At 43.3% G+C, this 13,701-nt stretch overlaps 1 protein-coding gene across 1 annotated transcript; it reads right to left on the bottom strand.

Annotated features, from left to right (window-relative positions):
* Window positions 1–2,041: 2,041 nt before the first annotated feature.
* Window positions 2,042–7,340, bottom strand: LOC121614997 (kidney mitochondrial carrier protein 1). Its single transcript, XM_041949117.1, has 9 exons — window positions 7,165–7,340; window positions 6,902–7,049; window positions 6,442–6,536; window positions 6,087–6,172; window positions 5,155–5,250; window positions 4,908–5,032; window positions 4,634–4,757; window positions 3,944–4,024; window positions 2,042–3,399 (listed from the first exon to the last, which is right to left on the bottom strand). Exons 1-9 carry the CDS (start codon window positions 7,226–7,228, stop codon window positions 3,358–3,360), a joined length of 861 nt encoding a protein of 286 aa, XP_041805051.1. The 5' UTR covers window positions 7,229–7,340; the 3' UTR covers window positions 2,042–3,357.
* Between the last annotated feature and the right edge of the window lie 6,361 nt (window positions 7,341–13,701).

Raw genomic sequence — 13,701 nt, forward strand, 5'->3', positions numbered from 1 at the left:
GATTTTCTTTGAATGAACACATGAAACAAGCACAGACATGAATTTTCTATCATGTTTTCTCCAGTTTTGAGGTTCTTCTGGTGCTCTTTTAATTCCATCATCTCATTGCAAATCTGTACTATATTTGGGGGGAAACTTGACTATAGTGTCTCTGTGGTTTCTCAGCAGGGACAGAAATTGTTCATCATTTTGGGGAATGCGATTCATTTTCTCGCTGAGAGTTAGACAAGATGATTGATGCCACTCGCATGCTCACATGCTAAAATTGAGGCTACAGCCAGCAGCTGGATAGCTTAGCTTAGCATAAAGACTGGAAACAAGGGGAAAGAGATTTTATCCAAAAGTAACACAATTCACCTAGTAGCACCTCTAAAGCTTGCTAATTAAAAAGTTATAACTTGTTTATTTAATCATTACAAAATTTGTTGTTTTAGGGATCGTGCTAGAAGATTTCTTGGCTTTTATTTTCCAAAACACTGAATCTCTTCTTGAGATTTACTACAGAATTACCTCTGATGTTTTTCAAGGAAAAGAGTTCCTGAAGCATCGTTTGGCATTTTTGCAGGATCTATCGCCTCCCCTTGTTTGAAATCCACACTGTGTCAGCTTGTTGTTCGCAGACCAGACGTACCAGCACAATTTATCACAGCGTTCACTACAGGCACAATTTTAAATTGCAGAAGGCTGCACTTTTTTCTCCGTGAGAAAGATGTTTCAGACGGCGTCCTAAGTAAGGTATTTGATGTTATGCAGAATGCGTGGCCTATAAACAATGTGTTTTCTGGAGTGAAAATCATTCATTTCACTCAAACTAAGCACTCGGGCATTTTCTGAGCATCTTTCAAAAGCTGAGAAAGAAAAACTGTTGTGTTGTATTTCAGCCCATATCTCAACTGCAATATTGAGCAAAAAAGAAATGGCAATAGGCCAGTGATTTTTTTTTCTTTGTCAGCACTGTGCAGCACAGCGCTCGTTCAAAATGGATCAACAGACTGCTATACATTTGTCTCCTTGTCTACATTTCCATCCGCTCGTCCATTCATTCACCCGTGTGTTGCAGCGAGCCGAGGAACGGCTGAAAGAACAAAAAAAGAAGAAGAGAAAAGGGGCAGGCTGTTTGCAGCAGAGCAGAGCCTTATCCCTGACACAAAAGCTCACTCTGATCCCTGGAACACAATAGAGCCAGCCCTCTGCACCCTTGGGCCAGGCAGCAAATAATACCCATAATGCAGCATGTCTGTGACTGCCGGAATCCCCCATGGCCATACTTGTCCAGCTTGTAGAGGACTGTGCCAGAGACATGATGCCAAGCAGCAGCCTATAATGCCAACTTATAGATGCCAAATCCTGGCACACACTCTATTCTTATTCTCTCGTTCATCTCGCCTTACAGACAGTTTGGGATGTTTTCGCGCCTACAGTTGACATAGATGTCAGCTGGTCTTGTAGAACAGCATGACCTTCGGTGCCATAATGCACGTACACATGCTCACACCAGCACACAGACCCTCGTCTCCTCCATCGCGCTCTGTGGGAGAATTGAGTTATTCAGCGCAGCCATGCTTGTCACACCAGCAATAATGTGGCAGCTCAGATGGAGCAGATACAACAGTTCTCACACAAGTAATAAGTCCCATGACAATGCTCCCTAAATAAAAGAACAAGGCACACACGCACGAAGAGAGACTGCGAAGTTTTCCCCTGCACTCCCTTGAGCTCCCATCATCTCCTCAAAACAGCTCTGACGAGGGAAAACTGGGAATTTACCCACAGAAATAAAAGAGCAATTACATCTTAGATTCCTCTGAATAATTCATGAGTCATTGTTTGTGGGATGCTGCGTGAACATGTGTGTTTGAAAGGAAGTGGGCAATCCCTCAGAAACAACACAACTGTGCTACATTTGTGGCCTCAAAGTTGAGGGTTGGGAATATAAGTAGACTCATAAACAGCTATTGGTTTCAACTGGGTCGAGCTGTGGCGGGCCATTTCACAGCTCCACAGCGCCACACTGTGGTGAAAACTAAGTACAACACTGACATAGTGGATTTTTCTCTTTTATTTCAAATATACAGGGCTACAGCAGCGTTTACATCAAAAGTATGACAAAGTTCCACTGGCTTACACTTTGGCAGCAATGGCAGCTCACGCACGACAGCCAGCAACATATTCATTCTTTGCAATGAAAGCTCACAAATAAGCATACAGCGTGCAAATACAGTACATGAAAATGCTCCTGGCGTTAACCACGGATCATGTGCAGTGGTTTCAGTGCATTCAAGCAATAAACATCGTCGTATGGCGAAACCTTGGATGCTCTAATCTGTCCCAGTGCTCAAAAGCGGTGTCAGAGATAATATGTAGGTTTACATAACATCAGAATGTGTTTGTAATGAGATTCTACAGCAACGTATATGAAAACACCAGAAGCCAGGCAGTGCAGACTCAACGTCCAGCTGCCCCAGGTTATATTTACTGTTTGCACTTGCTGGCATGAGGGACCACTAGTCTCGCCACATATGGGCATGTGATGTGTGCGTGTGTCTGTCTGTCTCAGAACCCACCATGGTTTGCAGGCTGTTTATAATACTGTTATTTATTACAGTGCACCGTGATGTATTCTTGGCTCTTGACTCTGTAAATACTCCAGGGAGACTCTTAGAATAAATAATTTCACACACCCAACTCCCAATTTAGAAATATAGAAAAAGAAAAGAAAAACACCAGATCCTAGTCCAAGTTTGTTGACTCATGCACACAAACATTTTCAAAAGGGAATGATGCGATTGTCAGCTGCTATCTGACATTCTCAGTCCTTATGCAACCCGGGCGCAAACAGCCTGTGTCACAAACTAAGGCACTCAATGTGGAGACCACTTAAGTGTAGAAGACTGGAAACCCTCATGTGTTTTCCTCATGACATTAGACTCATTTATAAAAGCAGCTTTTGACTGAAAACAAAAGGCGTCATGATGAAGTCTGAGCTTGTTTTTACATCTTACAGTTCTCTCCCATTTACAAGTCAATAAATTAGGTGACATGAGGGGGCTATTATTAAATCTAAATGAGCAGTTAAGCTGACCATAGCATTTGGATGAGCCAAAAACATCAGGTATGAGTGTCTTCCACACTTGCCATAGGCTTTAGGCGACAAGTAGCCCAAACAGGAATCAGGCGAAATTCTCATGCCTCCCCTCATACATGGGTCTACAGTGTAGACTCGACACCAACACTCATCCCCCGTTCGGCGGTTCCGTCAAGGATCCATCCCCGTGCAGACATTCCTGATTTTGGTCCTCTCAGCTCGTCGGAGCGCATGCTCATACTCATCTCTTCCTCACCCTCTCATTCTGTCCGTCACACATTGATCTTCTTCAGCTGTTCATAAGTGAGGAAGAACTGGAGACAGAGTTAAGGAAGACGGCTAAAAGGAGCGGATATGTTTGTTGAGCAGAATGTGAGGCACATTGAGGAGTTTTGGCTCTTACTGTGCTTCAGCTCAAAGCCTCCCTTGTTACTGTTTCATTGTTACCTCAGCCTACTCTGCTGTAACAAGTCAATAATCTCATTACATTTTTCAGGCCTGGTTGGAGCACACTGACGGCCTGCCAGCACGTCTCCACCCCTGTAACTCTCTGACCTTTGCAGAAGGCTTTCATAAAGTTCAGTCTCCACCCTTCCTCTTACCCCACCTAGAGGGGCCCCATACTGCCCCTCTAACCAGGGGCAATGGGGTACTGAGGCAGTAGTTACACAAGTTACATAACGGAGTTAGCTAGCATCAAGTGAAGCTTTCATCCACTGGAGCTTGGAATCCCACACGCCACTGAATGCATAACAGAATTTACAACTTTCCCTGCTGATTTCTCCAGTTCAAAAGATATTGCATCACAGAGGATATATGTAAACAGACTGGTGCACTAATGAGATGGTTAAAGGATACAATGATGTTCCACGGTCCCAGGCGGAGCCAGTTGGGAAAGAAACCCTTGTAGAGGGCCATGAAGCCCTCAGAGCGCCATGTCTGAAAAGAAACAAACATGTTAAAAACCCGTTTTATCTTATTTTTCTCTGATGATTGTTCTAAAGTCATCCCTGGGAATTTTTTAAAGGGATTGGAAAATCTGTGGCAGTAAGGTTCGATCTAGATAATTAAACATTACTTCATTATATTAAATATTCATTGTCACAGGAGGCGAAAATCAAATGTACACACCCAGCAATTCTTCATGTAAATAGTGTAAAAATCAAACTACTTTGACATTGTTGGTTGGATTGAATGTCAAAACATTTGCATGATCATTCATACAGTAGATTAAGAGTCATGCCTCTGCTACAAGTTGTGGGGATCACAAGAGACAAAAAAGATACATTGAATTTGAAGTAGTGGACGGTGAGACACCCGGACTATTAGTCTCTAGTGTGAGTTAATTTCTCAGACTTTAAAAGCTCCCTCCAGAGTGACAGAAAACATTCTGCATGACATTATCCAACGGGCTGAATAGCAGTCCCCATACTGTACACCGATCTTCATTTACAAAATCAGTGGCACCCTCTCTAATTTAGTCATCTACAAACACAACCTGAACAGGTGTGCGACGCTGAATTTCTCCAATCAGAGAACATTGCTGACCTGCAGTATACAGTCCAGCGTTCCCTGGTACAGAGCTCCTCCTCTCTGGTTCATCATGCGCGTCCGGACTACGTCCACTGGATTGGAGGCCAAAGCCCCTGCCAGACCACACACAAAGCTGGACCTGAGGGACAATGAGACACGGGCTCACATGATAATCTGTAGATTCTTCATGATATAGAAAAATGTCTTGCCCTGACAAGCAATTACCTCCAATTGATAACCATCACATGAAAAACAGCAGGATGATGTCCATGTGACTTGGGAAACTTACAAGAAGTGTGTGTACACGGTGTCCCCCATGTAACCCGACAGGATCAGATGCTTCTTGGTGATGTCATAGACTGGTAGCTCCACCCCGACCACGATGGCTGCCCGCTGAGCCGTTAGCGAGACGCCCTGATGCAGAAAGAGAGGGAACGTTACAATACTGAAGAGCCAAGTATTAAAGAGCAGAGTCGGTGCTACCTGAAACCCATGTAAAATGAGCTAATTTATTGATAAAATGAAGCTTTCTGTACCTTCCACAGTCCTCTTGTTCCCTCCTCCTGGTAGATGTTGATAAAGTTGCCCATCATACTGCCCTGGATCACATTTCCCTGAGCCTGCATGCGAATCTGGAAGGACAGACAGAGGTAATGTCCATAAACTTGATCTTGAGACAATGAAACCAGACACAACCAGTGCAGAATGTTGCAGGCCCACCAAGCCAAGCCTGGGGGAGTATTAATCACGCTCCCATCGGAATGCAAAGGCAAAAAAAGTTAGGAGGGAATTTTGGCAAGCAAGATGTCCTAAAGTCTAAATCTTTGTTTCCAGGAATTCTCAGGCCCCTGCTTGATTTGTTTTCATTTATAATAGCTGCTGTGTACTTCTGTCTGGTCCAAGATGGCTTGGCGGGCGCACCTAGAACACACCGTGATAAACACGCAATGTTCTAAACCTTAACAAACACACACTGTCTACAGGGGCTCATTATGCCCAATAGGGCATGGCAAAAAGAAGCCCAGCAAAACATTATGAGTGCAGATAAGTATGTGCGCACATACACACACACATATTCATGAAGCCATATCGTTTACAGAACACTATGTTAAGCCTTCCATCTATAAATAATCCACAAGTGGGGTCTAGATAGCACCAAGATGGCCTTCACTCCACGATGCATCATATTAAAACGCCACACCTATAACCTGGAGCTGTTGCAGACTCGTATAGAATGAACACACTGTCAGTCAGTTTTTCAAAACAATCACTTAAGTATAGTCCTACTCAAGGCTGCATGAGTAATTATAGCTGTGCAGCATGTAAAAAAATGAAAGAAGACCGCCCTGTTCATCTGAGGAGCATACAGTCAAACCTGCTCTACTGCTTTAGAGTATTCTCTGACTGCAGTTTCAATAGGACAACACAACACGGAGATCCAACGGTCTTCACGTGTGCAAATAGCTACCTTCAGCACATCAGTGGGGTTGGCGATGGAGGAGGAGATGACTCCAGAGAGAACACCACACATCACATTAGTCAGCAAAGTCTCATCTGAAAGAGGAGTGGGAGGCAGACTGTAACTGTGAACAGGCAGCATTTGACACCACGCATCATGCAGTCAGTTACAGTTTATCAGTACAATGTTGTGATGACAGTTGTGATGAGCTCTTCTAATGACAAAAGGAACAGACATATTTAAATAGGTCAACATGCACATCTGCACCTCCCCTTCCAGAGGAATGTGCCTGAGTTGACGGGGGCGGGTCACTGCCTGCCGAAATATGTGTGTGTGTGAGAGAGAGAGAGAAAGTGGGACTCACCCTCTGGTCTGTCAACCAGCAGTCGCTTCAAACTCTGGTATGTGCCAATTTTTATGGTCCCATAGGAGGCCTGGCGCAGCATGGCAGGCTGAATCCTGTAAAAGTCAAGTTTATTTTCATCACCCACTACCACAATATCTCAGCAGGCGTTACAGACCACTGTAAGAACACCCCCCCCCCCACAAAACATGGAGAATGCAGACAGGCAAATCTAAGACACCCCCCGCCCCGGCACTCTTTGGATAAGAGGGCGTGCAAAGGGGTCGAGGTGAGGATAAGTCTTAAAATGGCTGTTTATAAAACAGGAAGTGTACCAAAAAGAGGAAGTGTAAACATTTCGAAGAATTACAGATTACAGTGGGGTTACGCGCAAGGAATTAGCCAAGACGTAGTTTATGCAAGGTCTGGAAGGCAAAGATTTAGAGAAAGAAAACAGCGCACATGAACGCAGCATACAGACCCTGAATACAGAGCCCGGAGCCCCTCCTCTCTGCCTATCCTCACTATAGCATGGAGCATGCCTCTGTAGCGGATCTCTCGGTACTTGCTGTCGCCCACTTGGCCTTGAACTTGAAGACGCGTCTTGGCTAGGTCGATTGGGAAGGTCCCTGCAACAAAAAAACATGAGATACTTGCTTGACGAGACTGTAAATCGCACCAGAGATTTAAATAATGAACAGTAATCCGCGCAGCTCGGCCTCCCCGCCGCTCCTCATCACTCACCGCATTCCGCCGTCACAGAAGCTAGCCCGCCGAAAACAAAGGGCTTCCAGTTGATGTTCGACATTTTCTCCAGCCGTGTACCGAGTCACAGTGTGAGCCTCCCGGCGAAGCGGGGGGCCAGTGTTGAAGTCCGCGGCTGATACTCTCAGGCTGCTGCGCTTCAATCCCTGCCGGCGTTTGAGGAGTACAGCCCCGCGTGCCGGCTCCGCCCACCGCTCCCCGCCCACCGCCTGTTGCCAAGCAACCGTGCCAGACAGTAGAGACGGGCCACGATATCATAAGACTGGCGACATGAGTGTTAATTTAGTTTGATTCAGGACTAAAGCTATTTAATTATGATATTAAACAAATTCCACACGCATAAAACTGCAAATCTGGTCCACAATATAGAGCTTTCTCTGGTTTGAATGATCACGTTAGAAGTATTTTTTGAAAGCAATGATCAGTGATTTAAAGGTCAAAAGTGTCTTCCACCCCACAGACAAATACATAAATATAACCTGAAACTATATGTTAATTGTATTTCCTGTACTTTCCTGCTTAAAGACACTGAATGTGAGCTCCAGAGGTTCTGTGACCTCTGACCTCTTTGAAGAGTGGGAAAAGAAGAGCCTATCTTATCCCTGAGATCAGATGTCGCATTAACCTATAGCAGCAGACTTCTTGAAAAGGTTACTGTATGAGCTGCAGAGCATGTTTGGAGACTGTGTTTCTACCAACTTTCATTTAAATTCTAGAGCTGTAGTAAAAAAAAAAAAAAAAAAAAAAAAATTAGCCTAGGGAATAGTAAAGGCTTAATTCTGGGTAAAAATAAACATACAGGGGAAAAAAACATGAGCTCTTACTGCCCGTACCTCAGTGAACCACTTCTATGTAACATGGGGAAAATTGATTAAACAGGAGCAGATGTAAAGGGTTGCTCCACACTAACTGTTGGCTACGCCTATTGTTTATTGGCAAAAGTGTAATTACGATCAATGATAAGCAGTAACAAAAATGAATTACAATGAAGCATAGACATGAAAGAAGATATTAAAGGCTATAAAGAAATAAAGCTGAGTGACAGAGCATTACTGACATGTTCACACAGGAGGTTTCACCAATAATCTCTCCCAAGTCATGTTTAAAGAGCTTAAGCAAAGAAATAGGAATGTACATATGTGACGTGTATAAATATGCCATTAAAAACTGTATCATGCATGTGTCATGGCGAAGGCATGCTCTGCTTCAGTCATCTCCACGATAGGCAGGCGTGCAGGAGGAGTGTGAGGGTGGACGTGGAGGCCACTGACCCTTAACACCATTTGTCTTGGGCAGTAAATGATCAACACATTCATGCAGAAGGAGAGCAGCACTTCATCACCGACTGCCAGGGGTCCACGTGGACATTGGGCTGGAATGTCTCAACAACAGTGAGGCACGCACGTGTGTGTGGGTGTGTCTGCATGGTCAGTGTCATGCTGTCATACTCAGTGCTTCATGTGCCAAAGAGGCTGAGTCGCTCAGGTGAGTCATACAGGCTCTTTTGACAGAGCGATTGAAGAACCACTCGCATGCTCAAACCGTTTTATCAAAGGTCTGAGTGAGAGACTCATGAACTGTTGACAAGAGTCATAAACACTCCCCTCCTACCACCACAACACTAGAGGAGCGTTCCAGTATCTTATTGCTTGCCACTATGATTACAAAGATTACAAACCTTCCAACAGGTCTTCTTTAAAAATCTTCCTTCAAGAATAAGAATAATCCTTTACAGTCACTACACTACACGCCCCTTAACTTTATCACTGAATCGATATGTTGTTATGTTCAATGATTACATCATGTGCCAGAAGTTAATTATGTTTACATCACGTCTCTGTACCATACAGTCATGATGTCAATGTGCTATAATGCCAGCACGTCTGCTATTATAATGCAATGCCATTAAATCAGTATGTCATTTCGCCAATATTTCACTGTGTGCTCATATGAATTAATATCAATAACTTGCAACTTGTTTATGTCCACATGGCGCTACATCTTTTGTTTAATGTGTGGTTGTGGAGAGATATCACTGAGTCACACATGTGGAGAGGGTGTATTGGGAATAATGCGACCAATGAGTACTCGTAGACCTCTGCTTTCTTTTTTTATACTAGATTTTTTTGTAATGTTCTGATGTTGTTAATTACATCTCAGGTTTATTGTGCAGCTTCTTATATCTGCCCTTCCAAATCTAGTTTTATTGTATTGTGTTTTAATTTATCTGTGCAAGACACACACATAGAAACAAGAAGTCATCTGTAACATACAAACATAACAACAGAAAACAAAATGTAGCATTAAAGAGCAGTTTGATACCTTGTACTGGAAGAAAGAAACGATGAGGTCACACATTGACACCAGCCAATCACCATCGTGGAAGACAGACGGTGTCTGAGACGTGTTTTGGTCTTTTGGGAGGCAGTTCCAGAGCTGCCGCAGAACTGAAGAGCATGTTTTAACATGGTGAGATGTGAACCTGTATTTAGATCTAAAAAACATTTGAAACACCTTGGAAATGAAGAATGAGTGGTAGTTACATCTCACTGCCACTAGAGGTCAGAACAACACCAGTGTAAAATTCTCCTCCAGTCACTAACAGCACAAGCTAGCAGCTCAGTCTCGTTGATGGTGACCCAACCACATGTGTATCACAAAATTTAGGCCAATCCTTTTTTAATGAGAGGACACTATCTATACAGCAAATTAGGAAACACTGATATGTTTAAATGAAAATATGCATGTCCAACAGATCAACAGAGGTTTGTGGGACGTGGTTTTGTGAGGATGACATGCTTGCCTGAATGTAACTCGCTCTGCTTATCAAACACCTTCCACAGGAAGAATATACTGCTTGTGTAAACACCTCAGCTTCATCCTATCTGTTTTCTATCACATTTGTCCTCCTGCTCTGAGCTTCTGGGAAGCATTGGGTCTATACTGCAAGACATTCATCTAGAGCATATTTATTATGATCATATGCTAGTTGTATTGTTTGATTAATGGGTTGGCTACGGGTCAGTAACCTCAGTATTGCCATCAGTACATTATTAATGACCACAGAGAAAGAGAAGGTGTGTGTGTGTAACTGTGCACGTTTCCTTGTACGCGTCTGAGTGTGAGTGTGTGTGGCATGTGCGCGGACGAATGCGACGCACAGCATCGACAAACGGAAATAGATGAATGGAAATATTGCAGTTTTATCTGAAACCAATAAGCAGAGGGAAGTGTGGCACACCTAAAAATGGCCACCTTTAATGTGGTGATTTGTCATATGGAGCCTGAGAACAGACCTGGGATAGAAGAGGAGGGGATATATCTGTGTTTGGTGGTGTACAAAATGAGGAAGGAGAATACAGTTGTGTTGAGAGAGTGAGCGTGCATAACCTTATTCGTCATTTCTTTGACCTGTATACACACTCGCTCTTGAGACATTTATGCCTCAAAACAAATGAGCTACAGAAATATCTGGGATTCTTTTTTTACTGTGGTTAAAAGCTTGAATGCCTACTAAAGAGCGGCATACATGGGAAATTTGTATTACTGCTGCCAAGATCAGCATTTCATGTGTTCACCGTACACCCACACACTCCAGTTTTTAGCCCTGATTGCTTTATCCTCTGGCACAAACTGCATTGTGCTGTTATTGTGTCAGCTAAATAGGGAGCGCTTGTTTTGTGCTCACCATGACTGACTGCAGGAACATCGTACTAATGTCACTGAGCATCATTTGACTGGTGTTTTACACCAGCAAACCTCTCTGCAGAAAAACCTGTGTGTGCGTCTGTCTGTGCGTGTGTGTCGAGGTGTATTACTCATGTTGTGGGGACATAACGTACAATGTGACATCTATTTACACAGTCATGTTGTGGGGACTCCCTTCCTTATGGGTCCTCATAATGTACCTCATTTAATTTTAGGGTGAAGACTTGGGTCAAGGGTTAGGGTTGGGCAATTAGTGGTTATGGTTATGGTTATGGTTATGGTTAGGGAAGTCCCAGGGGAATGAACGAACTGTTCCCTGAAGTGACAGAAGCACAACTCTGTGTGGGAGGGTGAGGTAACTGATGTTCATGAGACAACACAGTACAATGTGTGACAGAGGATGTATGGATGCGGACTCAATTAGAAAGTGTGCAGTTACATAATCCTGTGCTAACTGTACCAAACACCCCTATAGCGAGCACACACACACACACATAGAATACCTTGACGCTTGTTCACTTTCTTGCCGAGAGTTAGAAGAGCCACAGCGCTCTCATGTTTGTATGCTAAATGTGAAGCTACAGCCATCAGCTGGCTAACTTAGTTTAGCACCAAGACTAGAAATGGGGAAAGGTAGCCTGCCTCTTTCCAAAGGTAACAAAATCTGCCTACCAGCACCTTTAAAGCTCATCAATCAACATGTTATATCATGATTGCCTAAAACTGCCATGTCACTAGGTTAAATATTAAGCAACAGGCTGACAGCTGATTTTAGTTTTTGTTTTTAAGTTTGTTTTGTACAGATATGTTAACTAGTGCTTTAGATTTGCTTGTGAGGCAGAAACAAATTGATAATGTGATGTTTATGGAAGTCAAGAGGGTTGTTAAGGCCCAATCTGCCTCTTCATGCTGAAGGGTTTAAACACCCACGCGTGTCCTAGATAGATGAAACCACTATCTCTTCTTTTGTTTCTTTCCCTTTTTTTAATCCAGGAAATACATAAACTTCACTCCATCTGGGGAGAATGACTCCGAGATGGTTGGAAATCCTAATTGCATCCAGTAATTGTGATATGCTGTAGGGATTACATTAAACCAGTGTGTTTTCACAGGCTTCCCACCAATCACACTGGTTACACTTTTTTATCCCTGTTTTTGTGGATGTGTTTTTCATTTCTTGTGTAAATTAGTGTGCCTTTTTCATACAGCATTAATTTGGAACCATCAACATTAAAGTAATTATCTTTCTGCAATTAAAATAATTATTTGTAGAGGATAATCAGTGCAAGGTGAGAGTACACTGATGAACACTGCCTCATACACACACACACACTGATTTGTTTTGGTCCCTCTCTTTGTGGTGAAGTATTTTTACCCCATCCTCAGGGCAGCACTGAACTTAATGGGAAGCGAAGGCTTGTCCACTATAGTTAGTGTGTGTGTGTGTGTGTGTGTGTGTGTGTGTGTGTCTGTCCTAGTTGTTTACCATGCCCCCTCTCACTCTGCTCCTCACACCCTCCACCCTCCAGCTCTGAGAGCGTGGACTCATCACTATACAACGATGAATGCGACATGCCGCATTCTAATTGGTCGGACCTGAGCCATGCTCCTCCAATCAGCCTCAGATATATAAAACCCTCACATCACAGTGACGCAAAATTTGCAGTGTTTTTCCAGACACATATTTTTTACAGTCACAATCTTTCCCATAAATCCGGGCTTCAAATTTTTATTCTGACACCATATAAGGACTTCTCATAAGACGTCATCACAAATCCCCATGATGCACTGATTCTCTGCTTGTTAATCTTCCTGCTGTGAGATAGGATTCAAATGTTCCCTTTATGCAGTAAAACACCTGAACACCTGCAGACGTATGCAACCGTGTGTGTGTGATCACCTTGGTTTGAGTTTCCTGGCTGTCCACTAAGCACTCAGCCTCCTCAGGGTTGCTGCCCTGTCAGCAGGATTCCCTTATCAAGGCCTCCAAAGAGCACAAGGTGGAGGCTTGCTCACTCAGAAACTTCTCATAAAGTGGTTCAGTTGGAGAAATTCTTCAAAACTCAGATGAAAGCTTAACGTCTCCAAGGCCTTTGACGTTGACCTTGACCCTCGGCTAATAACTAGTAAGAACAGATGATTTGCTGCACCTTGACCTGCACTCACCAAAGAGCTGCTGTTGCTGCCAAGAGGAAAGAGGAGTGGGCTTGAGACAGTGAGGTCAGCAGTGTGAGTCTGTGGACTGGATTTGAAATATGGAAAGAAACTAAAAGTTCTGCTAATTCATTCATCTGAGTTTTACTATTGGTCTGAGGAATTAAATATTGTAAATAAAACAGGACTGAAAGTGTGAGAAACAGGAAGAAGAAGCCGTAATGTTACGAGAAGGACAATCCCTGAAATTCTGAACAAAGTATTCATTACATTTGTTACACGTAAAGCTCTCCTCCACTCAGATGTTTTATATATGACCTTCACTGCGCAGAACAGTGTCAGTGCAGACCTTGATACCAGAGGGCCGTTTTAACCTTCAGCTGCTCGCCTTTGTCTGTGCTCACCTTAAATTAGAGCAAGATGGGTACGAGCCAATTGGGCGCAATATGCCAATGAACACATGTGGTTCTGCAGTGCTTTGTGTGATCATCAGCCATACATGCATAAATATGTCCTCTTCAATCAGGTCCTTCAGACAAAAACTCATGTGTACTTTTTAAATTCATATTATTTCTAGCCCTGTCGTCCTATTGAAGGGCAAGATGGCTTTGAAAACAGCTCACAATTATAATTAACCTCAAAGGAAATGTTTTA

This window comes from Chelmon rostratus, chromosome 12, assembly GCF_017976325.1.
Source record: "Chelmon rostratus isolate fCheRos1 chromosome 12, fCheRos1.pri, whole genome shotgun sequence".
Classification (NCBI taxonomy): domain Eukaryota; kingdom Metazoa; phylum Chordata; class Actinopteri; order Chaetodontiformes; family Chaetodontidae; genus Chelmon; species Chelmon rostratus.

Bases quoted from the DNA above. Each gene is read 5' to 3' on its own strand.
- LOC121614997 (XM_041949117.1), bottom strand. From the start codon at position 7,228: ATGTCGAACATCAACTGGAAGCCCTTTGTTTTCGGCGGGCTAGCTTCT. The intron at 4,758-4,907 runs GTAAGTTTCCCA...ATTGTCCCTCAG, and splicing joins ACCGTGTACACACACTTCTT to GTCCAGCTTTGTGTGTGGTC. The intron at 3,400-3,943 runs GTATCCTTTAAC...CTCTGTCTCCAG, and splicing joins TGGGACCGTGGAACATCATT to TTCTTCCTCACTTATGAACA.